At 56.8% G+C, this 22,384-nt stretch overlaps 5 protein-coding genes across 5 annotated transcripts; 2 read left to right on the forward strand and 3 right to left on the reverse strand.

The window, feature by feature from the left end:
- Positions 1-457: 457 nt before the first annotated feature.
- Positions 458-2,795, reverse strand: B0H18DRAFT_1060465 (CFS1-like protein). The gene is made up of 8 exons (XM_048031109.1): positions 2,552-2,795; positions 2,261-2,434; positions 2,148-2,206; positions 1,965-2,093; positions 1,344-1,900; positions 1,162-1,292; positions 902-1,113; positions 458-848 (listed from the first exon to the last, which is right to left on the reverse strand). Exons 1-8 carry the CDS (start codon positions 2,637-2,639, stop codon positions 822-824), a joined length of 1,377 nt encoding a protein of 458 aa, XP_047885082.1. The 5' UTR covers positions 2,640-2,795; the 3' UTR covers positions 458-821.
- Positions 2,796-3,761: 966 nt separating this feature from the next.
- On the forward strand, positions 3,762-6,583 carry B0H18DRAFT_338306 (cytochrome P450 monooxygenase CYP63). Its single transcript, XM_048037656.1, has 11 exons — positions 3,762-4,008; positions 4,072-4,564; positions 4,617-4,705; positions 4,755-4,787; positions 4,855-4,876; positions 4,941-5,457; positions 5,520-5,575; positions 5,633-5,771; positions 5,828-6,114; positions 6,185-6,379; positions 6,442-6,583. The coding sequence occupies exons 2-11, from the start codon at positions 4,169-4,171 to the stop codon at positions 6,469-6,471; spliced, it is 1,764 nt and encodes a 587-aa protein (XP_047885083.1). The 5' UTR covers positions 3,762-4,008; positions 4,072-4,168; the 3' UTR covers positions 6,472-6,583.
- Positions 6,584-6,710: 127 nt separating this feature from the next.
- On the reverse strand, positions 6,711-8,885 carry B0H18DRAFT_961936 (cytochrome P450; the record flags this gene model as incomplete). Its single annotated transcript, XM_048043085.1, has 10 exons — positions 6,711-6,748; positions 6,833-7,008; positions 7,069-7,224; positions 7,287-7,365; positions 7,430-7,633; positions 7,700-7,978; positions 8,034-8,182; positions 8,241-8,435; positions 8,504-8,633; positions 8,696-8,885. The coding sequence occupies 10 exons, from the start codon at positions 8,883-8,885 to the stop codon at positions 6,711-6,713; spliced, it is 1,596 nt and encodes a 531-aa protein (XP_047885084.1).
- Positions 8,886-9,846: 961 nt separating this feature from the next.
- Positions 9,847-13,661, reverse strand: B0H18DRAFT_892153 (uncharacterized protein; the record flags this gene model as incomplete). Its single annotated transcript, XM_048041340.1, has 11 exons — positions 9,847-10,398; positions 10,455-10,625; positions 10,732-10,925; positions 10,988-11,390; positions 11,461-11,876; positions 11,942-12,296; positions 12,349-12,562; positions 12,633-12,897; positions 12,963-13,068; positions 13,127-13,405; positions 13,479-13,661. 11 exons carry the CDS (start codon positions 13,659-13,661, stop codon positions 9,847-9,849), a joined length of 3,138 nt encoding a protein of 1,045 aa, XP_047885085.1.
- Positions 13,662-15,674: 2,013 nt separating this feature from the next.
- Positions 15,675-16,869, forward strand: B0H18DRAFT_1217941 (uncharacterized protein; the record flags this gene model as incomplete). The annotated part of the gene is made up of 6 exons (XM_048036697.1): positions 15,675-15,715; positions 15,891-15,963; positions 16,028-16,118; positions 16,307-16,458; positions 16,515-16,564; positions 16,622-16,869. The coding sequence occupies 6 exons, from the start codon at positions 15,675-15,677 to the stop codon at positions 16,692-16,694; spliced, it is 480 nt and encodes a 159-aa protein (XP_047885086.1). The 3' UTR covers positions 16,695-16,869.
- Between the last annotated feature and the right edge of the window lie 5,515 nt (positions 16,870-22,384).

Consider the following 22,384-nt stretch of genomic DNA (forward strand, 5'->3'; position numbering starts at 1 on the left):
TGCACGAATGTGTACGATACAACCCGAAACGCGGGTGGGACAGCGCTCATACCTATAGACTCTGCGGTCGGACCGGACAGAGTGGAGACAAATTGGAGATGGGCCAGTCAAAGATGCCGTGTGGGCGCGATGATCAATCGCGAGGCTCGCGTCGCTTTTACATCAATCACTCCAGAAGCAACTTGGAAGCAACGAGAAGCAACAATCCCCAAGTTTGCTGCGATGGCATCAGGACTGAGTAAGAGAGAAGACCGTATGGGGATGCTCACATCAAGTAGTGCATCGTTGTCAATATGACAGAAGCTTCAAGTCACAGACCTGAGCCCAACAACGGGCGTTCTGCGGTAGTTACCAAAACGGGAAACGGCCGGGTTCGATCGACATCAAGATCTGCATCTAGCCGAACCGGCACAGGCCGCACAGCCCTGGCACAGCCGCCACCGCGCTCAGCCCTTCTCCCGACACCTTCAGCGGACGCTTCACCTCCAGCACCGAGCAATACCTGCGAAAGTTCACCGCTCCAGACCTACGATACCACCCATAGCGTGCACTCGCAATGACACTGGTACATGTTCGGGTATACAATCCATTGAAAACGGGTACACAAACCAAGCACAACGATAACTGGAAAAAAACAATACAGTAATCTAGAAAAGCGTAGTGTTAAGATACAAGGGATAACAGTGAGTATGAACGAGTGACAGTGAACTAGGTGGAGAAGTGGATGTAAGGTAACAAAAAAGGGAGACAACTCGGTCTCACTACAAAGGCAAGTCCAGGGGGAGGGAGGCCTTACACAGGTCTGATTTGGCTGATCTACTCTAGTCGCAGCGGTCAATCGGGTACTCCTGCATGGCACTCGTTCATTCCAAATCATCATGTGCAACAGCTGACCACTCACCGGTCGCGCGAACGTCCAGCAGTTCAAAGCGGTGTAAGCCTTCGCGTATCCCGCAGCGGCGTAGTCGAACATGTAAAACCACTTGCGGCGGAACGCCTCGAGGCTCTTCGGGTCGGCAAGCTGCGGGTGCTCCTTGATCAGGTTTTCGACGACCTCACCCTGGAAGTTCTTCTCTAGGCGGTAGCCCCATTCCCGGAGCGTGCGAGGATAGTCTGATCATCCATTAGTCGGCGCCGTACAACTGAAGCCAAGAGACATACGCATCGCATGGTCTTCGACGCTGTGAAGAATAAGGCGCCCGGGGACGGCTTGCTGAGCGGCCATAGGGAAGTACGTCGCATTTGGAAGGAAAGTGTTAGGCCAATGGTAGTGACGCGCGAAGTCATCTGGCCTGCAGAGTTTGTGAGACACCGCCTCCTCGTTACCGCAGAATCGCACTTACTGCAGGGTTGTGTAGCGGAACTCGGGCATGGCAGTAGCCGTGATGCAGGCTGCGCCGCGGTCAGGCTTCAGCGCCCAGTCGATCACCTTGAAGTACGTGTGGTGGTCGCGCAGTCCAACCGCCTCGACCATCTCGCAGCTCACGAACGAGTCGAACTGGCCCTTGAAGTCCTCCGGCAGCTGACGGTAGTCTAGCAGGTGCACGCGCACACGGTCTGCGACGCCCGCCTCCACCGCTCGCTTCTCCGTCATCACCTTCTGCTGCACAGACAGAGTGACGCTGTCGACGATGGCGCCGAGCTTCGCGGCCTCGATTGACATGGCGCCCCAGCCCGTCCCGATCTCGAGCAGGCGATACCCTGGCTTGACGCGCGCATTCTGGAGGATATGGTGGATCTTCCGGATCTGTGCGTTGTGCAAGTCGTCCGGTTGCGAGCCCCGCGAGGTGAGGTCACCCCGGATGCCGCCCTCGGCATCGCTCCAGATGGCGCAACTGTACATCATCTCGGAGCTGAGGAAACACTGGAAGAACTCGTTGCTGGTGTCATATGCCTCTTGCTGAGAGCATGTCAGATAGACGTGAGTCATGGGAGCAATATGAGCGCGACAGCAGTGTACTAACCACATTCTTCAGCGCCATTGAGGGTTTCTGCTTGCCTAGGGCGAAGATAGCAAAGGCAGACATGTAGGACGTAACAGTGTTCAATAGGGTTGTAAGACCTGTCAAAGTGTGTCGGTTCTCGATCCATAGCTGGAATGACGCCGTCAGCGCCTGAAACTAGGCAATCGAAGGGTCTGAACATACATCGAACATGTCCTTCAAGCTAGAGATGTCGAAGTCTCCGCTCATGTACGCCTCAGATACTACTCAGAACCTTATTCAGCACTAGTCCAGCACGAAATGAATGCAAGACTCACAGCCCATGTCGAGGGACAATACAATGCGCGCCCAGACGTCGTCGCAGCGGATGGTCATCGTAACCGGGCGCTGACAGTCGGACTCGCCGTAGACATGCTTGCCTTCATGGTCCTCAACGAGGAGTTGGCCCCGTACAATCCCAGATTCGAGGACGGACATGACATGAGACCGGGCTAACAGAAAAGGCAAGTTTCAGTATACATGGGGGCATGTTGGGCAGCTACTGTCTGGAACCGGGGCCCGGTGGGTCTCCCGGTAGTAGGAGTACGATCGAACGAAGTGGCACTCACAGTACTTCACGAATTGTCTCCACATCCAGTTGCTCCGGGCGGTTTGGCTAAAAAGCCGCGCCCAGAGGGTAGGTGTGTGCATCGACATTTCTGCGGAGGTTCGGTAAAGGAGAGTGGTCAAAAGGAGTGCGAAAGGAAGTCAATACTGTTAGCAGCCTAAAGCGCTGCAGCGGGAACCGGGGTGCAGGCTGCGCGTATGTGACAGAAGCACGGCCGAGGAGTGAAAGGTGCGATTGGCAGACGAGTCCAGTTCGTAAAAAGGAGGAGCTCGGAGGGGGCCAGCGCTCCGATGCCCCGGCCAGAAGGTGCAAGCTGATCCACTAGCACCGTGCCCGCGGCATATCAAGATTGTGATTATACATGCACTGATGGAAAGTGCATCATTGAGGCCGACGGGGCGGGAGGCATTCGCGCCCAGTTCGCGCCCAAGCAGCCTAAGGGTTCATCGTGATGACAACGTGACAACGTGGTTACTTCTCTCAAATTTCTCCGCTGCTGCGCTGATTTTGACTTGTTTTTTGTCCGCGGAGCTTGGAGGCACAAATATTACAGTCAGTGAGCTGTTGGTAAGCGGTCTGTGGACTGTATCAAGGTCATACTTATTTTCACTTGTACAAACCGACCGACCACCAGTGTTCACACTGAGGGGTCCAAACCCGATCCGAAACGACGTGTGGTTGAACTCCTGGCTGAAACATATGAACACAACGCTCGGATGCCGAGGAGCGGTTCCATACCCGTCCCGCCCGTTGCGGCTGAGCAACCGGTGACGCCGTTCACCGATAGGCTCGAAACAGCTTACGCTTTGAGACGGCGAGCGACGCTGGCGTGGGTGTAACGAACCCGTGCCGTAAAACTTCTGATACTTGAATCATCCTTGTCTTTGGTGTATAGAACGCGTTGCGGCCGCTCGCTGTCAGTAGTATGTTATACTTATCCGATCTCCAGTCGGCGCTGAGGTTGAAGCGAGCCCCGGAATTGCGGTGATGACGCTCAATCACAGCCGTCCTCCTTCCTTATTCAGTCTATCACTACTGTGCAGCCAGAAGCCTCTCATTACTACTATGAGTAAGTATCAGACCCTCCACATGGTCACACTCGGTGGCTGCTACACGACCGAGAACTAAATAGACCTTCAACACGTGAGGGTTTGATTAGAATACATGAGATATCAACTTAACTTGATTGCGTAGTAAGTTCTCAATCTTCTACGGCCACCGCCTTCAATGCCTTCTGCACAATCCCCAGTCCAGTAGTATGTACTTCCATCGTCAGTTCATGGCTATAAATGGTAAGGCAAGTTGACGAAGGTATCTCGAATCTCGATGCGACTACTTACAGTGATGCACTGCCACCCCGGTGGTCTGATCAAACTGATGACTTGATGGATTCTTATTGATAGAACTACGATCGTATCAGGAAGGAGGAGGCTGGAGGAGGATACTTATCTCACTAAGGTGACTAAGGACTCTGATTCGGTATCAGGCGGCATTCTGTGGCGCTGATGCTGACAATTGCAGAGTCTCTCACTGAGTCTCAGTCCTTGAACAGCTCGTCTGCAATCTCGTCTGAATCGACAGCGCACTTGGGAAGCTGCAGAGCTGTGAAGCGACGACCATGAACTTCGAACTGCCACCAACCTGGTACCGGACGCGCTTCCTCATCGGCGTAGCAGAGACGCTGCTGCCGCCGTTCGTCTTGACCTATGTCCTTCTCACAGCCGTATTCGGCAGTTCTGGCGCAGGCCTTGTAGCCACCCTTGCTTACATCTCATCCATTCCAGTCTGGATAACCGTGACTTCTTGGTACTCGGTTTGGAAGAGTGACAGACGTGCTAGGCAACTCGGAGCGACACCAATTCCCCGGGCGAAGGGCAAATGGCCGGGAAACCTCGACATCATGATGCGATTTGCCAAAGACCTGCGAGAAGGATATATCTTGCAGGCCATGGGCGAAGTGCTCGATGAGCATGGCGTCGACACGCTCAATACGCGCATCCTTTGGAAGGACAACGTGAGTGTTCAGATTTGAACGCAGAACGAAAATTCAAATGTCTGCCGTATAGATCATAACCCGCGACGACCTACACATGCGTGCCGTGCACCAGATACAGTTCGAATCGTTCGAGCGTGGGGCGGAGGCCGCCGAGAAGATGTGCGTGCGATCGGTTCTACTTCTCGAATCGTGATTGACTTCCTTCCAGGGGAACATTCCTCGGTCGAGGTGTCTTCGTAACGTGGGTGTCATCGTGCCAAAGTTTATATACAAATGCTCAGGGTGGCTGATACAATGCACTGTATTAGCGATCGGACAGAATGGAGAAGAGTACGTATGCGCTAGCTCTGGACGAATTCTTAATGAGAAGAGGATAACTTACTTTTCTCCGCAGGAACGCGCCCTCATCCGACCCTTCCTCAACAAGGAGCGTATCTCCGACTTCGACATCTTCCAGGAACACTCCGACCGCGCACTCTCCATCCTTTCTTCCTCTGTGTCAACCCATGAGCCCATCGATCTCCAGGATCTCTTCGCCCGCTTTACCCTCGACGCTGCGTCTTCATTCCTCCTGGGCACCTCCCCCGATGCACTCGGCGGCCCCCGTCCGATTCCGTACAAGGCCATGATAGGCTCCAAGGGCGCAGCGACGGAGGGCCAGCTCGGCACATTCTTGTACGCATTTGAGGAGATCCAGGTGACCATCTCACTTCGGTGGCGGCTGAACACGTTCTTCCCGCTGTATGAAATCAAGGGCGACCATACAATGCCGCATGTGGACGTCATCATGAAGTGGGTCAAACCTACTGTTGAGCAAGCACTGGAGAGGAAGAAGCGGGAGAGGGAGCAGGGGATCGAACGTCAGAGGGCTGAGCGCACCATGTTGGAGAATCTAGTCGAGATCACTCAAGGCATGTCTTCGTGTCACTTATGACGTTGATGCCCAACCTAACCGGTCTGTTGCTATTGACAGACGAGGAAAGAGTCCGATTTGGCCTGCTCAACGTGTTGATGGCAGGCCGTGACACGGTAAAACAGCCTCGCCTTGCGTCCCACAACTCTAGTTCAATCATTTGTACTTTCTAGACTGCCGGCCTTCTGACATACGTGGTCTACCTACTCACGGTATACCCCGCAGTTGCGAAGCGTCTCCGCGAAGAGATTTTCGACATCTGCGGGGCCAACGGCAGCCCAACGCACGATCTCATTCGCAAGATGCCCTACAGTGCGTCATCCCCCCTCTCACCCCTCCTACAACTCACCTTCCCTGTTCCCTTCTAGTGAACGCCGTCCTGAACGAGACCCTCCGCCTCTTCCCTCCCGCACCCATGGGGATCCGAAACTCCATGCATCAGGTCCTCCTCCCGGCCGCAGACGGCGAGCCCCCTCTCTACCTCCCCGGCAAGGCACGCGTCACCTGGCTGACGCTTCCCCTCCACCGGCGAAAGGACCTCTGGGGCGAGGACGCAGACGAGTTCGACCCCGACCGGTGGCTCGACCCCAAGCGGCTCGCGCGCGTCGAGGAGCGACCATCTATGTTCGTGCCCTTCCTCTCTGGCCCGCGATCGGTGAGTCTTCCCGCTACCTGTGTGGTGCGAAGGGAAGAGCGGACGCTCATATCTCCGGGACGGCGTGCAGTGCCCCGGCCAGAACTTCGCGCTGAACGAGGCGTCCTTCATGCTCGTCCGCCTCCTCCAGCGCTTCTCGGGCTTCGAGCTCGTCCCCGAGGCGATCCCCGTGGGCGCGCGTCCCCCGCCGCAGTGGAAGGAGGGCAAAGGCCGCCAGCGGATCGAGCAGGTCTGGCCGAGCACTGCGTTCACTGCATTCGTGAAGGTCAGTTTCGCGCCCTCTCTTCAACAGTATGATTGCGAGCTAAGGATTGGGTGTAATGTCAGGGTGGGCTGTGGGTACGCCCCATACCGTAGACTATGGGTTGGGTCTAGTGATAGCCTTTCTCGACTTGCCACGGATTGGGGTCGGATCGAATGGAGGGGATATAGCGAAGTGAGGGGGTACATTTAATGGATATCATAATTTATCTGGTCAGCGACAAGAACCAAGGAACGTCGAGGCAGATAGGTCTGCTTGTGTGAAGTTGTAAGCACTGCGGTGGTCGCCACGCCAAACCTGTCAAAGTCAGTCTCAAGTTCAGTCAACAGTGGCCTCACGACTCCGCCGTGTCCATGAGCAGCGCGAGTGCGTCTGCGGAACGGGGTCGCAGCGTGCAATCCACACTCGCCACGCGTCTGGTCGGTTCAAGGGATAGGACCATCAGTTGCAACATACACACGCGAGCCGCTATGAGATCCACGTACGCGGCGGCACCGACGGTCTTCAGCGCCACGTCGCCATCCGGCGTGAGGATCGGCGCGTCGCCAGTGGGGACGACGTCGAACACAGTGAGGATATGGGAGATGTTCGCGAAGAGGATCGCCTCCGCGAAGTCGAGCCCCGGGCATATCCTGGCATGCCGCCAGCGTTCACCGTCGACGTTAAGCTTCGGGAACGAGACAACCACGCACCTCCGACCATACCCGAAAGCATACGAGCGCGGGTCCAGGATGTCTTGCCTAGCCTCGCCGCTCTTCTCTGCGTCGCTGTCCTCAAAAAGCGGGAGGAAGCGCTCGGGGCGGAAGACCTGCGGATCCGGGTACCGTTCGGGGTCGCGCGAGATCGCCCTGCACACAGGTGCTTGAGATCCTGGCTGGACCTGATACATCGGTCACATAATGCAGCTCACCAGTTATTCGCGACAATCGTCGCCCCCTTCGGTATCCACAAGCCCGCGATCTCGTCGTCCTCCAGCGTCTTCCTCGCGACTGGCAACGACCAGTCAACATACACAGCCCGCCAAAGGTACAGCAGGTACAGCAGGACACTCACTGAGTGGCGCGACGGGCGCCCAGCGATAGAGCTCGAGGATGAGCGCGCAGACATACGGCAGCGCGGGGCGGTCTGCGAGCGTGGGGAGGCGGCTCCCGCCGAGGAGGGCGTCGAGCTCCGCCTGTGCGCGTTTCTGGGCGGCGGGGAAGCGTGCCATTGCGGCGAGGAAGCCGAGGGAGGAGGAAGTGAGTGGCAGCATGCCGCCTGGGCAGAGGGACCCCGCATGAGCGCATGGCAACGGGGTATAGGAGAGGAGAGGAGGGGGCGTACCTGCAGACATGGTCACGGCGATGAACTTGAACTGCGCCTCGTCGAGGTCCATGCCGCCCCGCGGGTTCCCGTAGAGGTTACCCATGAAGGACGTGCTCGGCGAGCCCGACATCTGCGTCCTGTGCGTGAGCATCCCTGTGAAGGGGGGTGAAACGTTGCGCACCAGTTCCTCGCGGACGAGCTCCGCCGTGCCGTTCGCGATCTCCCAGAGTCGGCCGCGCCAGTGGTCCGCGAGCCGCAGGAGGCTCGACCCGGGTGCCCAGTGAGGCAGGTAGCACACTGCCAGTGGGACGGAGTGAGCGCAAGCGCGCGGGTTGGAGGAGATTGGACGTACGGAATGGCAGACGGTCGATGATGGAGTACGTCCCGCCGAGGATGCCCGCCGCGAAGCTGGCGAGCTGCTGGATCGGCCGCAGGACTTCGTCGTCGTCGCCCTTGACGACGTACCCCGACGATACTCTCATGAAGAGCCTGCCGAGCGTCCTGCACGTAGCATGTACAGTTGGAGTTATGCGCATGTTGGGGAGACGGAGATGCGTACTGGTCAATGTGTTTCTCAAAGCCCGGAATGTTCGCATTTGCAGCAAACGCTTTGGCGAGCTGGCGGGATGCACGCTCGACTTCGCCGTGGTATGCGGTGAGGCTGCGCGGGCTGAGCTCCTGACGGAACATCTTGCGCGCATGGGTGAACGTCGGGCCCGGGTCCATGAACGGCAACGTCGCGACCAGACCCGACCTACAGTCGCCGAACACGTACACTACGTCAGAGCTGCAGGGTATGTCGACAACGAAGAGCGCACGTACAGCTCGCCCATCCTCCGGCGGGGCTTGTGGGAGTAGCGATTCGAGCGCTTGTTGAAGATCGCGTCGGCGGGGTCGAAGGCATTCAAAACGATCAAGGTATGGCCCAGTATGCGGATGCTGGATATCTCGCCTGCATACGGGCACGATTAGCCTTCCGGGAGGCGCGAGGATCCGTGATACGCGTGAACTGACCGTACTTGTGCCCTAGCTCGCCGAAAAAGTGCCATGGACTCGCAATGGGTATCTTGCCGTAGTGGCCTAGGACTGGCCTGCCCGGGGGTCCGGGTGGGAGCCTTGCATGTTTGCGGGAGAAGAGGAGCCAGAGGCCGGCAGCTAGCACGAAGGTGAGCAGAAGGACCTGTACCGCAACAAACAGAGCCATATGGACTGCGACTGCGCCGGGTTGAAGAAGGGTCGCTTGTGAGCGTGCACCCGTGTACTGAACCGCTACACAGATGCTGGACACGGCGTCGAGAGAGTGGAGAGAACTGAACGGAAGGAGAAAGTGTCCCCCGAAGAGATGAAGAAAGCAGAGATTATGAGGCGCGCTGACTCGGATCAGGAAGCTCCTACATATGATCGGGTACCGCTGGGTACCGATCATCTACTTATTTTAATCGTTATTCGTGCCATGATGGCGGAGGAAGGCAGACTCATCTTTGACGGGGGAGGACGGTCGTATCATACTAACAAGGCGCACGCGCGCATGTCTTTCTCTCTTCGTTCCTTTGCTTGCTTTCGTTCTCATCCTTTCCCGCACCGTCGCGCGTCGCATCCATCTCGGCTGATGTCTCTAAGTAGATCTTCCCGTCTCTCGCGCTCGTCACTCATCTCACTTCCGTGTCTCTGTATGGCGCTCGTCCTCAAGGCCTCATACCGTCGACTCTAGACTACTGGTACGCTAGAGGCGACACGGAACGCGGACCAACAGTCGGACGAACCGCGCGCCGTGGCATCGAGTGCTGCACTACACGCCCATTTTGATGTGGCATTCGGAAGATCTGGATCACTCGGGCGCCACGGAGGTAACCCGCGAGATGCGGCTCATAGCGGAGGGACCCTACGCTAGGGTCACCGCCTTTGCCTGATCACGACCTGGTTCACAAGGTCCTCAGGAGGTGCGAGGTAAGGCGATCAGGCCCTCTACATTGACATGGCTCAGACCTCTCCCTGACGGCTGACTGATCTGTTTGTCAGGCTGTTTCAACCTCACGGCGCAAGAGCCCCACAATATGAACTGTTCGCTCTGATTACAACGGTGCGAGTGAGAGACTCAGACTCGTTCACACATTCATAAGGGGAGTAGCACGTCACGGTATACATGTACAGTATATGCTAGGATGTCACGTCTTCCATCTCCACATCGTCGTCCTGTCTAGTAGTACCAGTATCTTCATTCGCCACACTGGTCTCCGAGTCTGCAATTTGATAAGGTCATTCGAACAAGCACATATGAGGCTATGAGCGACTGGCGAACCTGCGATAAGTGGATCATTGGTACCATCTGCTTGCGTCTGAGCCTGAGGATTGTGGCTCGAAGTCGTTGCCGCACGAGCCTCTTTGTTACGAATGCGAGTCTGGGCAGCCTTAGCAGCAGCTTGTGCCCTCCGGGCTCCGCCAGTGACACGTAGGTCCGTGGCAATGCGACGGTGCTGTGCCTTGCGGTCAGCAAGATAATACCGAGGCTCTGTGAGATTCCGCGGTAAGGTCTCGCGAACGAGGTCTGCATTGTGAAGAGCATGCATGTTCAGCAGAAAACGCGGTGTTTCTGCGTGTGTAACGTGGAGTCGGGTTCGGGCCGTGACAACTCGCTCTTGAACGATGTGCTCCAGCGCGGTTGTGGTGCAATGACAGGCACGGCAGTCATGCTGTGCATTGAAGATGAAGAGGATATCCTATAAGGGCAGGGGGTGAAAAGGTAAGCACATCATTGGATCACCGGGTCGTAGACAGACCTTGGGGGGACAAGCTGAGGGTGCCGATCACTGGGAGTAAGGATGGGCATATTGAGATAGTCATCCCGTTCTCCCATGATGTCGAAACATTGTACGACGGCGATCGCTTCTCTGCCACCAACAGGAGAGAGGATCTTGAAGATACGCCCTGCTCGCACGTCTGTAGGCTGCAGAGCAGGCGGTGTGCGTGATCAGCCTAAGATTTTCATCGAAATACCAGATTATTACACTTACCATCTCGGGTACTGCAGGCGTCGCCGTGTCTTGTGGAACCTTGAAAAACACCCACGAACCAGGCTTACAAATGTCTTTTGCTTGCGACACCAAGAATTTGCACTGCTGGAAGATTGTTATATCTAAAGAGTTTGGTGCGCCATCATGCGTCGGCGGTGGAAGCGATAATGGTGCAATAGCATCGGCCCAGCTAGACGGGCATCGCTTGAGCCGTGCCTCTAGCTTCGCCGTGCCTGGGAAACCAGTGATGTGAGCGTTCAATTCGCAACGAAGACGACATTACTGTACTGCTCACCAACTATTAGTGTTGCTTGTATATCCTCCACCCAGCCCAGACGCCGCTGCAGATTCGGACTCTCCTGAAGGAACGTGCAAACTCTGTCCCCTGCCCGAACATATTCGCCTGCGGAGTTACACCACCAGCCGCCGCTCACCTGATGCTTGAAGCGCTCCATATCGGCCAATGCAACAGCGATGTCACGGCTCGGTGCGCGATGGTTCGAGAGGATGCTGCAGAATCGGAAGATAGCGTTCCAGCACTCGAAGACTTCTGTGGAGTACAAAATCGCGGGACCGAAGCGGCGAATGTTCGCTATCAAATGAGCGAGGACGTGGAGCTTGTTTTTGGTGAGGATTCGATTCGGATCGATGAGCACCCAGACGTCGAGAACGTTCGCGATGAGAATCTCTAGATCTGCCTACGAATGTTCAAGGTCAGTGACAGTGATGGCTCGCGACGGTGTCCGGCACTGCGAGTCCAAGACGTACCAAATACTCATCCATTCTCCTTATCTTACTGTACCATAGCATTGCGCCGAGTTCACCAGTTGCTTTCCAGAGTTGCCGGACAAGATCGGAGCACAGATCGTCGTGTAGATGGAACACACCAACCTGTTGCAACGCCTTGAAATGCTTCCCGACAAGTGAATTCTTGTATTGCAGCAGATACTCTGCGCGAAGAGGCGGCAAGGTCAAACCATCGACCGAGGTACTACGAAGCCGTGCCGCAAAGAGTTCGTCCTTCTTCTTGTCCCAGGGCGAGGTCGTCTTGTGCCAAACATACTTCTCCTGTCCAAGTAGGTAAGTGTGCAGAATCTCACCTGGTGTATCGAAATGAATTTCAACGCCAGGGAGCCCGAGCAGAACATTGTAGTGGTCCCCTGGTCGCAGCGTATCACGAAGTGCTGTGATTGCAGAACTTGAGGTGAGCTTCCGAAGACGACTCCATCATGTATTGAAAAACACGTACGGGAAGTAGCTGGGAGCGCATCATAGCTCTGTGAAGGCTGACGGACAAGCCAATCGTGCAGTTCCTGTTGTATCTCATGGGAGATTGTGTTCTTTACAGCCTGTTTGGCCTCGGCGTCACGGTTGCAGGTACGATCATTCAAGCGCGGGTCCCTCGTTGCGATTGCTGCTATTCGCTCGTGTTGCAGTGCACGCGCTTTCTTAATCAGGATGCTAATCCAGTATTGGGCGGTCTTGTCTTTAACTCCCGTGTTCGTCTGCATAAGATCCACTGTATCCTGCACACCAAGGCCCGCAATCCATAGCTGTGACTCGATTTGGCTGATTGTCCATTCCGTCGTGCGATGAGGTCCAGCCTTACAACCCCAGGTGAGAAGCAGATCTACGATAGAATTGCAACTTACTCACCGCGAAAAATGTTTCATATTTCTCGTCTGTTTCCCGCTCCTTTGCGGTGCCGCCGATCTTGCAAGCTCGACAGGGTTTGTTGCCATTACCACCAATGTGCGAACAATGTTCTGATTGCTGGGGATTATCCGCTGGGAAGACATGTGGGATGATGCGGAACAAGACTTCCTGTTGAAGCTTGCAATCGTAGGCTGTATGCCATCTGTCCGGACCCCTGTTGCCCTGACCCTTCAGTACGTGTATTTCGATGTCTTTCCACCGGCTACTAGTAATGGAATACTCACGTGTCTTTGGCAAGCTCTTCAAGTTGTTCGGACGACGACGCATGCTGCGATGTAGAGCAAAAGCGAACAAAGTATTCTTGTTTGAGTTTCTCATGCGGGAGGTTGATGTTTGCGACGTAGACATTGGTATGAGCATTGTATTGCTTCGTTTTGTTTCCAGAGACATCATCGCACCAAGCCATCAATCGGACCGTGAATGTTGGGCGTTTGAGAGCTGTAGCTCGGACTGGATGGCGCACATTCCGAACCCATGGAGGCGCAAGCTCTGAAAATACCACACATCAGCACTATGTGGCTCATATACGATAAGTACGTGCAAACAGATCTCACCATCAAATTGTATGTTGAGACCTGCCTGTATCTCTATCACGTTGTCTTGCAGCTCCCTTGCCGCTACACGGATGAACTCCTGATTACGAACCACAAATAACCCCGTCTATCCACAAATCCGTATGTCACTACAAATATCTCTGATCAAATGATGGATCACGTACCGCAGGATAATGGACTACGAGGAAGCCATCAAGACAGTCCACCTCATTCTCTTCCACAAATCTCAGCGGCATCACGTAGCGTCCATCCTGCAGCCGCGCGAGTTCCTTGATGTAGAAGTGCCGGTGCGGTGTCTTCTCGTCCATCCACATGAGCTGGCCTCTCTCGAGTGCTTCGTCATTCATGTCGAGCCATTTCTCACCATCTCTGAACTCCGAGACAGGTGCACCGATGCGTGGCAGGAACCTCATATGTGGTCGCACAAGAGGATTTGCAAAATCCTACCGAAATGGTCAGTTACATGTTTAGTATCCGAGTCGGGGCTTATTCAGGACCCGTTGTTGCTGTACTCACAAGTCGGCTAGTCTCTGATGGGCACGTCGCATAGAAGTGGTTCTCTGTTGAGGTCGCGCCGCGATCTCGATCTCCGCCACCGTGCACGTGACATACCGCCGGGGGTGGTTCGTCCGTTTCCGCCTCTCTCCCTCTTTCCTCAGTCGAAGTTGAACCACGACTGAGGTAAGCCCCCGCACACATACTATACAATACGTTCAGTAGCTAACTACCTAGCAGCGTCTGACCGAACGTCTAGGTAGATTAATCTCAGTCGAAGTTGAACCACGACTGAGCGTCTGACCGAACGTCTAGTCTCTACAGGTTATGAGCCCCGGGCGGTGTTTCTGAACTCGCCCGCTTACCTGAGACTTCTTTTCGGCTATTCAGACCCAGGAACAACATCGAGGCACCCATCAAGTGTGCTTTCCCCGCATATACCCCGCATATAGCCAGCCAATTGATCAATGACGATCACCCCAACCTCGAGTCCCAGAGTCTCGGTACCCAAGACGCCGAGAACTCAGGCCATATAGGCATATGTTTGTATAAGATCCTTGTAGTGAGCACGGAGTGATCATACATAAACTCCAGTACTTACCTGCAGCCATTCTTATACATGAGCTACCACTCGCTCATGTATGAGCGAGGCGCCGTCATGTATGAACGAAGCGCCGTCGGTCGTTACCTGATATGGCAGCTACCCCGGGCGCCTGGCCCCTTCGTCCCCGGCGGGTCGGTACTGGCGCGCGATGCGAGGCTAATACCCAATATGGATGGACATCGGGGTCAGGGCATCTGAGATCAGGTACGATCTCGGATCCCCTGCCGCCCTGCCCTGCCCGCTGCGTGGCGTCGGTTTCGGCCAAACCCGGGAGCTCGCAACGAGCCGAGCGAGCGGCGAGCGCTTCCGCCCGCCGTTTACGACCTCCACTGGCACCACCCCGCGTCGGTCACCGACGTCGTTAGAGCACAGCGGGCACGACAACAGCGAGCAGCCGACGCTGATATCGAGGTGAGCGCAGACGCACACGAGCGAGCGAGCTGACCGTAGCCACAGGACGCGGCGACGTGCGGTACAGCACACTCGTCGACCGCGAGCGCGTAGGGCTAATGCCCCGCGTGAAAACGCAGCCGACGGAAGGACGACGGGCACGAGCGGGAGCGAACGAGCGGGCGAGCGGACTGGCGGACTGGCAGAAGGACGGGCAGGCGGACTGTCGGGCAGGAAGACGGACGGGCAGACCGGTAGGCAGGAAGACGGGCGGGTAGGAAGGCGGGCGGGTAGGAAGGCGGGCGGGTAGGAAAACGGGCGGGTAGGAAAACGGGTGGGTAGGAAGACGAACATCCGACAGACAAGCGGACGGGTTGGAGAGTGGCAAGTGACCAGACGACAGCACACGCCCACCGCGAGCGTGCCGGGCGAACGCCCGGCACGCAGACACGGCCGACGGATGCAGACGCAGACGGGTGAGCAGGCGGGCAGATCGGTGCGCAGTCAGGCGATCTTACGGACGAGCGGGAGGGCAGGCGGGCGAGCGAGAGGGCAAGCAGACGAGCTGGTGGGTGGTCCAGAATGGGCGGACAAGCGGACAAGGAGGCGAGCAGGCAATGAGGTGAGCGGGTAGGCAAGGGGACCAGCAAGTGCGCAGGAAAGCGGGTGGATGGGCGAGCGAGAGGGCAGGCGGGCGAGAGGGAAAGCGAGCGAGAGGGAAAGCGAGCGAGAGGGAAAGCGAGCGGACCCAGAGTGCGGATGAGCACTACACACACGACGACCGCGAGCGTGCAGGGCGAATGTCCAGCACGCAAGCACGGCCAACGGACGAAGATGGGCGCATGAGCAAGGAGAGAGTGACCGTGACGGTGGGCAAGGTGGGCAGGCCGGGGCGCACGCACTTGGAATAGATCAGTCTGAATTAGATTTGTTTAATCCGGAAAACACTGCGTGCGCGTGCAATGTATAACGTTCAACGAACTGGAATGGCATGTTGGTAAATGGCCATGATGATCAGAATATATTTTGTACATACAACGACTGTGTCATTATCGAGTCCAGTATGTATCGCGCCGCAGCACCCATTACGACTCGAGACTCGGCTGAGAACCAGTACAGTACACAAGACATCCCTATTGTACACGAGAATGTTGTGCTACATCTCATCTGTTGTGATATATGCTACTGAACATGTATCTGATCCCTACTGCAGTATATAATACATGGACACAGAGTGCGGAAACGTCCCGAACGCGAATTATTGGTATGTTGCAGGCCTAAGTAGGACCTTTAAACGCGTTGTGATTGGCCAGGAACAGCCCGAGAACATCGGGTTTTCCAAATTCGGTGAGGCAACAAATAGAACCAAACGTTGGGTTTACGGGGGCGCCCGCAAGGCTCACTGCACTTGTGCGTGCTACTGTAACTCTACCATCTAGCTCTAGGCCTATCTCTGCACGGAAGACTGCACGGTGGAGTCTCCAAGACGCATTCGGTAGCGAGTTAACCCAGGTAAGCACAAATACGATGTGTGAGGCACACAGCCAGACTGACCCTCTTATGCCGTCACTCGCAGAGTCCTTTCCTCACTGAAGCACTCATCAACCAGTGGATTGAACTCGATGACCGTGTCGAATGGCACGTCGCCCAGGATAAACAGCACATCGGTGGGTACAAACGACGGCACGTAAGCGAGTGCAAACGGTGACATGTCGACCCCGCCGCCCGCGTCGACCAGCACAAACGGTACGTTAGTGGGGACAAATGGTGGCGAGCGGGGACAAATGACGGTGCGTCAACGAGTGTGAACCAGTTACCACACTGACTGAACGAGGCGTTGACTGGCCATCGACAGGGGTTGCCTCTAGCGCAGGAGTTTACAATCTATCGTCCGCAACTCCGGACACTGGATCAGGATCGAATGAAGGCCAGTACGTCGGCGTTGCGTCGAGATTGAAACCCGGCGAGATCTCCACATTGGTGGAGGCAGGCCAGATCGAGGTGTACGTGCGTGCTTTGCCCATCATCCTGCAAAGTCAATGCCTCACCTATCATCTCCCCAGGCTTTTTTGCGATCCCCGTTCGCACGCGAAAGTCGCACAGAAGCTGCTGCGTGATCGGCCAGCTCGCTACATCCGTTAGCCGCGGGCTGATGAACACAGGTTGTCAGGGTGGGCGAAGGATGGGAGGCGGCGGGTGATAGGTGGGACGACGACTCGGAGATACGGGAGGACGAATTGTAGGGACCTGTGGGTAACGAGTGGGAACGCGATGGTGGGTCGGTGACGAGCAGGCGGGCAACAGACGGGAGGATGGCGTAGTCGATGTTTACCGTAAGATAATCTTGCCCGCGCGTTTTAGAGCCAGTGTATTGTACATTGGCGACATCTTGCGTGAATACAGACTATCTACGGCTACAGCAAATGTCCGAGTGTGACGTCAGGGCTTCAACTACATAGTGTAGTATGTTATGAGGCACGACATATGTCCAATGTTGTGGACCGCGACATACAGGCTGTGCATTTTCGGACCTCGATACTTAAACCGTTCAGGTATAAACTGTCCAGGCAATATGCTACACGTGAAACGGATATATACGGCAATGTACCTAGCCCGAGAAGATATGTCATGCGGCCCGACATACGCATATCTGAATCTGTAGATCGCATGAGATCTCGTTGATTACAAACCATGATCGCACTTGCCCGATGAGCCCCAAAGTGGAAGAGCGCGCGATGGGACCTATTATGGTAGTAGGGGCCGCCGCCGCAAGCTCACCTCGGCACCGGGTGACCTGGGCTATCCCTAAAGGGCAGCTGCCCAATCGGGTAGGGAGCGGGGCGTCCGCTGCAGTGATTACAGCGCCTTTATATATGAAGGCTTGCTGTAAGCTCTGGAGTTTATGTATGATCCATTTGTGCTCAGCACAGGGATTCATACATGAGTCTGCCAGCATCTGGTGGAGAACTCAAACGGAACTATCTCCGGCGCCCAAAATGGATCTCAAAGCGACCGCCAAGGAGAAAATCGAGCTCCTCCACGTACCGTCGTCCCTGCTCAACGGCGGCGTCATCCTCGACCGAAAGAAGGACAACTGGTACGATTGGAAGACCTACATCGAGAACTCCCTGAAGATCTGCTTCGCTTGGGGCTATCTGTCTGGTGAACAAGTCGCTCCCTCTGTCGACGACGACCCCAGCTCTGTCACCAACTTCCGGCGGAACGAGCAAGTTATCATCGCCTTACTCAGCTCGAAGGCCGCGAGGGAAGAGCAGCGCTTCATTGCCGGATTCATCGACGCACGCGCCTTATGGGTCGCCCTCTGTGCTCGCCACGAGAAACAGCCCGGCGCATATGCCCAGGTTCGTCTCCTCCAAGACTTCCTCGCTTGTCGCTACACAGCCGAGGAGCACTTCTCGGAGACGACCATGCGCCTCCAAGAGTTGGCCGAGCGCATCTTCCACATAGGCATCCCGAACCTCGAGGTCTTCATGACCATAGGCATGCTCAACTCGATGAACGGTTACCTCACGCACCTCCAATCGCAGGTCGGTTCGTCGCTCACGGCATCGGCCACCTCGGGCATTCCGTACACCTCCGTCGACATCGCCGCTCGCCTTGACCTCGAGCAGCGAATCCTCACCGACAGCAAGGCGTCCTCGTCAGCCACCGCTCTCGCCGCCTATTCCAAGCCGGGCAAGTCGACCTCATCGCAGAAGACTTGCACCAACGCCAAGTGCCCGCGCCCGAATGGGCATACTGCTCCGGAGTGCTGGGCCCCCGGTGGCGGCATGGAGGGTCGTCGCGAGGAAGTGCTCGCAAACAAAAGGAAGGGCAAGGGTCCTGGTAAGCCTGCCGTCTTTAACGCTCCCGACCGCGACAAGCAAGGTCGCGCGTACATCGTTGACGGCAAGACCGGCCACGCCTATCTCTTGAGTACGGTCCCGCCCTCGGCCACATCGACCTCGGAACCGTCTTCGGCGGATACCACCTCCGAGACTGACTTCGTTGGGCTTGCGACTGACACGTCCCCGGAATGGCTCGCCTCCGTCTCTGTCCCGGCGGACCTCTTTGAGTATGAGTCCCTGGTCTCTGTTGAAGACGAGGAGTCGGTTTCGCTCAACTGGTCTACCCACTCTCGCGCTCCTGCCGACCCTACCGCCTTCTCAGTGGCGCCGGTGCCTACGACGACTCGTCGTCTCTCCACTGAAGGGACTGAGCCTTTCGTGTTCGACTCTGGCGCGTCTACGCACTTGTCTCCTCGCAAGGCCGACTTCCATGACCTCCGCCCTATCTCTCCTCGCGGCATTCGTGGGGTGAGTGGATCGGTTATCTACGCTTGCGGCGTCGGCAAGGTACGCCTGCACATCGGTCGCGGCGCGTCGATCCTTCTCGAGGATGTCCTCTATGTGCCTCAGGCCACTGTTCGGCTCGTCAGCATCTCGTCTCTCTGCGCGTCTGCGGCTCGCTACTCGGTGCTCTTCTCTAGTGCCGGTGTTCGCATTCTCAAACCGGGCGGGGCTGTCATCGCTACCGGTACTTTAACGTCCAAGCGCCTCTACTCTCTCGACGGCGCCTCTCCCTCCACCGAACATGCCTTGTATGCAGGCCGTGTGCCGACGCTCGATGTGTGGCACCGCCGCCTCGGACATGTCAATCATCGTACGATTCACGACATGGCACGCTTCGGATCCGCTATAGGTATGCCTATCGTCCTATCTCCACCTGCAAAATGTGAACATTGCATTCTTGGTAAACAGACCAGAACTGCAGTTCCTAAGGTGCGAGTGGGGGAGAAAGCAAAGCGGGTTCTTGGCACTGTGTTCGTAGATGTACAAGGGCAGCAGGATGTTCGTTCCGCTCTGGGGAACCTTTATTCAATGAATATTCTCGACGATTTCACGTCTCACACCTGGGCCATCCCCGTGCCATCCAAGGTCATCCTCGAGCGATTCAAGGCTTGGGTCCTTGCTCGCGAGGTCGAGACGGGCGAGCGTCTGGGCGTCGTCCAGATTGACAATGGGGAACTTCTGTCGAACGACTTCAAGGCATGGATCGAGGGCCGCGGTTCTCAATGGCGCACAACGGCGCCTCACACGTCCGCTCAGAATGGTCGTATTGAACGTTTCCACCGCACTCTCATGGACCGTGCCCGGGCGATGCGCTTGGCGGCTGCTGCTCCGGCGAACCGTTGGGACGAGTTTCTCGTCACCGCTAATTACCTGTCGGTGCGCACCCCCTCTCGTTCTTTGCCTCCAGGTGTCACACCGTATGAGATGTGGCATAAGAAGAAGCCGGACCTGTCGCATTTGCGGGAGATAGGTTGTCGGGCCTTCGTGCTCATCCAGAATCGGCATAACCCTAAGATTTATGAACGCTCCGTCGAGTGTGTTCTCATCGGCTACGGGCAGCACTCGAAGACCTACCGGCTGTACCACCGCGCGACTCACAAGGTCGTGGAGTCGTTCCATGTTGCATTCATTGAATCACACGAGACGTCTCCGACACTATCCTCCCCGGCCTCACGGCCTGTCGCGCAGGTCGCGCCTTCTATGTCTCCTCAGGCTGTGTCTCCCATTGCTGCGCCTCTCGACGTTCTCGACGATGATCCGCCGCCTCCCTCCTTGTCTGGCACCCATGCGGCCCCGGCCTCTCTTCCTTCCGCTCCGCCTCTGCCAGCTGAGGCGCCTCCTGTGCCGCCGCCTCTCGCTCCTGTGCCGCCGCCTCTCGCTCCCGTGCCGCCGCCTCTCGCTCCCGTGCGTCGATCTTCGCGTCTGCCTCTGCTGACCCAGAAGAAGGCTGCCGCGGACGGTGTCCCTTTCATCTCGCGCCTGGACCGCACGCTGGGCCAGATACGCTCCGCGGCGCCTCGCCGGGTTTCCTCCTCGGGCATTCCTGCCCCGGCCTCTCCGGTGTCGCGCGCAGTCGCTGCCCCTCTGGGGCTACTGCATGCTGCTCCCGCGCCCCCTCCCGACTTCGCTGTTGGTGACCCGCCCGTCGACGCCACGCCGGACGTCGAGTCTGTGCTCGCGGCGTTGGCCGGGGACGATGTGTTGCCACTCAACGTTGAATATCCTGGGGACCCGGCCACTTTGGCCGAGGCAGAGGCGTCGCCTTTTCGCGAGGAGTGGCGTGCCGCGTTGCGCGATGAGCTGCAGTCCATCAAGGACCTGGGCGTGTACCGCCTCATTCCTCGAGCTCAGGTGCCGGCCGGGCGTCGCGTCATGAAGGGTAACCTGTTTTTCGCTTGAAGCGTAATGAGAACGGGGACCCGGTGCGCTTCAAGGCTCGATGGGTCGCGAAGGGTTTTCAACAGGTCTACGGGCAGGACTACAACCGGACCTCCTCACCTACCATGCGCATGGAGTCCTTCCGCGCTCTCCTCCACCTTGCCGCCTCCCTCGATTGGGAAGTAGAGCAGCTTGATGTGAAGACCGCGTTCCTCTATGGGATCCTTCCCGAGGACGAGTACTGCTACATGGAGCAGCCGCACGGCTTCGAGGAGCCGGGCAAGGAGGATTGGGTTTGGGAACTGGTGCGTGGTATTTATGGGACGAAGCAGGGCAGTCGTACGTGGAATGACACGATGAACGCGCATCTGCTGAGCATCGGCTTCACGCGTTTGCCCTGTGAATATTGTGTCTACTACCGCAAGTCGGCGAAGGGCACTGTTCTCACCGGCGTCCATGTCGACGACTTCTTGCTGACAGCTAGCTCGGCTGCGGCTAAGGAGGAGTTTAAGGACGACCTCCGTCGTGTCTGGAAAATCGCGGACTTGGGTGAGGCGCGTTTCTGCGTCGGCATTCAAATTGACCGTGATCGCGCTCGCCGGTCCGTGGCTATCTCGCAGACTGCCTTGATCGACAAGATCGTCAAGCAGTTTCGTCTAGACGGCCCCGACTGCGCGCCGGTCTCTACGCCCATGGAAGCCGGCCTCCGCCTCTCGCGCGCTCAGCATTCTCCGAAGACGCCTGCGGCAAAAGAACGCGCCGCTCGCTTGCCCTATCGCTCTCTCATCGGCTGTCTAATGTACCTCGCCATCGGGACGCGTCCGGACATCGCCCTCGCCATCCAGCATCTCAGCCAATTCCTCGACTGTTACGCCGAGATCCACTGGGAGGCTGCGAAACGCGTTGTGCGTTACCTCAAGGGGACCCGGCACTTCCGTCTGCACCTCGGCGGCGCCGATGTCGCCAATCTGAATGGGTACGCGGATGCGAGTCACGCCAGCTGCATCGACACTCGGCGTTCTACCGTGGCTATTGCTGGAACCTGGGCTCCGGCATTATCTCTTGGTCGGCGCGCAAGCAACCCACCGTCTCACGTCCACTACCGAGGCTGAATACATCGCGGCTGCCGAATCGGCGAAGGAAGGGTATGGCTTCGCTTCTTGCTGGACGGTCTCGGCTTCTCCCAGCCTGCCGCATCACTCATGCGCGTCGACAGCACGAGCGCGATCACTCTCTCCGCTGACTCTACGTTCCACTCTCGCGTCAAGCACATCGACATCAAATGGCACTATCTGCGCGAGGTGGTGACGGACAAACGAATCGTCATCCAGCATGTCCCCTCCCATCTCAATGTCGCCGACGCCTTCACGAAACCTCTTGAACGGAAGCCGTTCCAGATGCTGCGTGGTCTTATGGCCTCCGGCCTCCATGCGAGGAGGAGTCTTCACGGTGAGGAGGAGTTCCTCGAGAGGAGGAGTCTTTTCTTCCCTTTCTCTTTCATCTCGCCATGCATATTTTCGCGTCACCCGCTCTTCATATCCTTACGATCCCACACGCCTTTCACTACGGTCTCTGTTTCACTTCATAGTGTTCCCTCATGGACTCATATCATTTCCTCATGCGATACCTACGATACATGCGACACCTTTTGATGCTACATCCCCCTTACGTACTCACGTACCCCCCGTCGTCTCTCTCGCCAT

This window comes from Fomitopsis serialis (genome assembly GCF_022376445.1).
Source record: "Fomitopsis serialis strain Sig1Antser10 chromosome Unknown B0H18scaffold_307, whole genome shotgun sequence".
Classification (NCBI taxonomy): Eukaryota; Fungi; Basidiomycota; class Agaricomycetes; order Polyporales; family Fomitopsidaceae; genus Fomitopsis; species Fomitopsis serialis.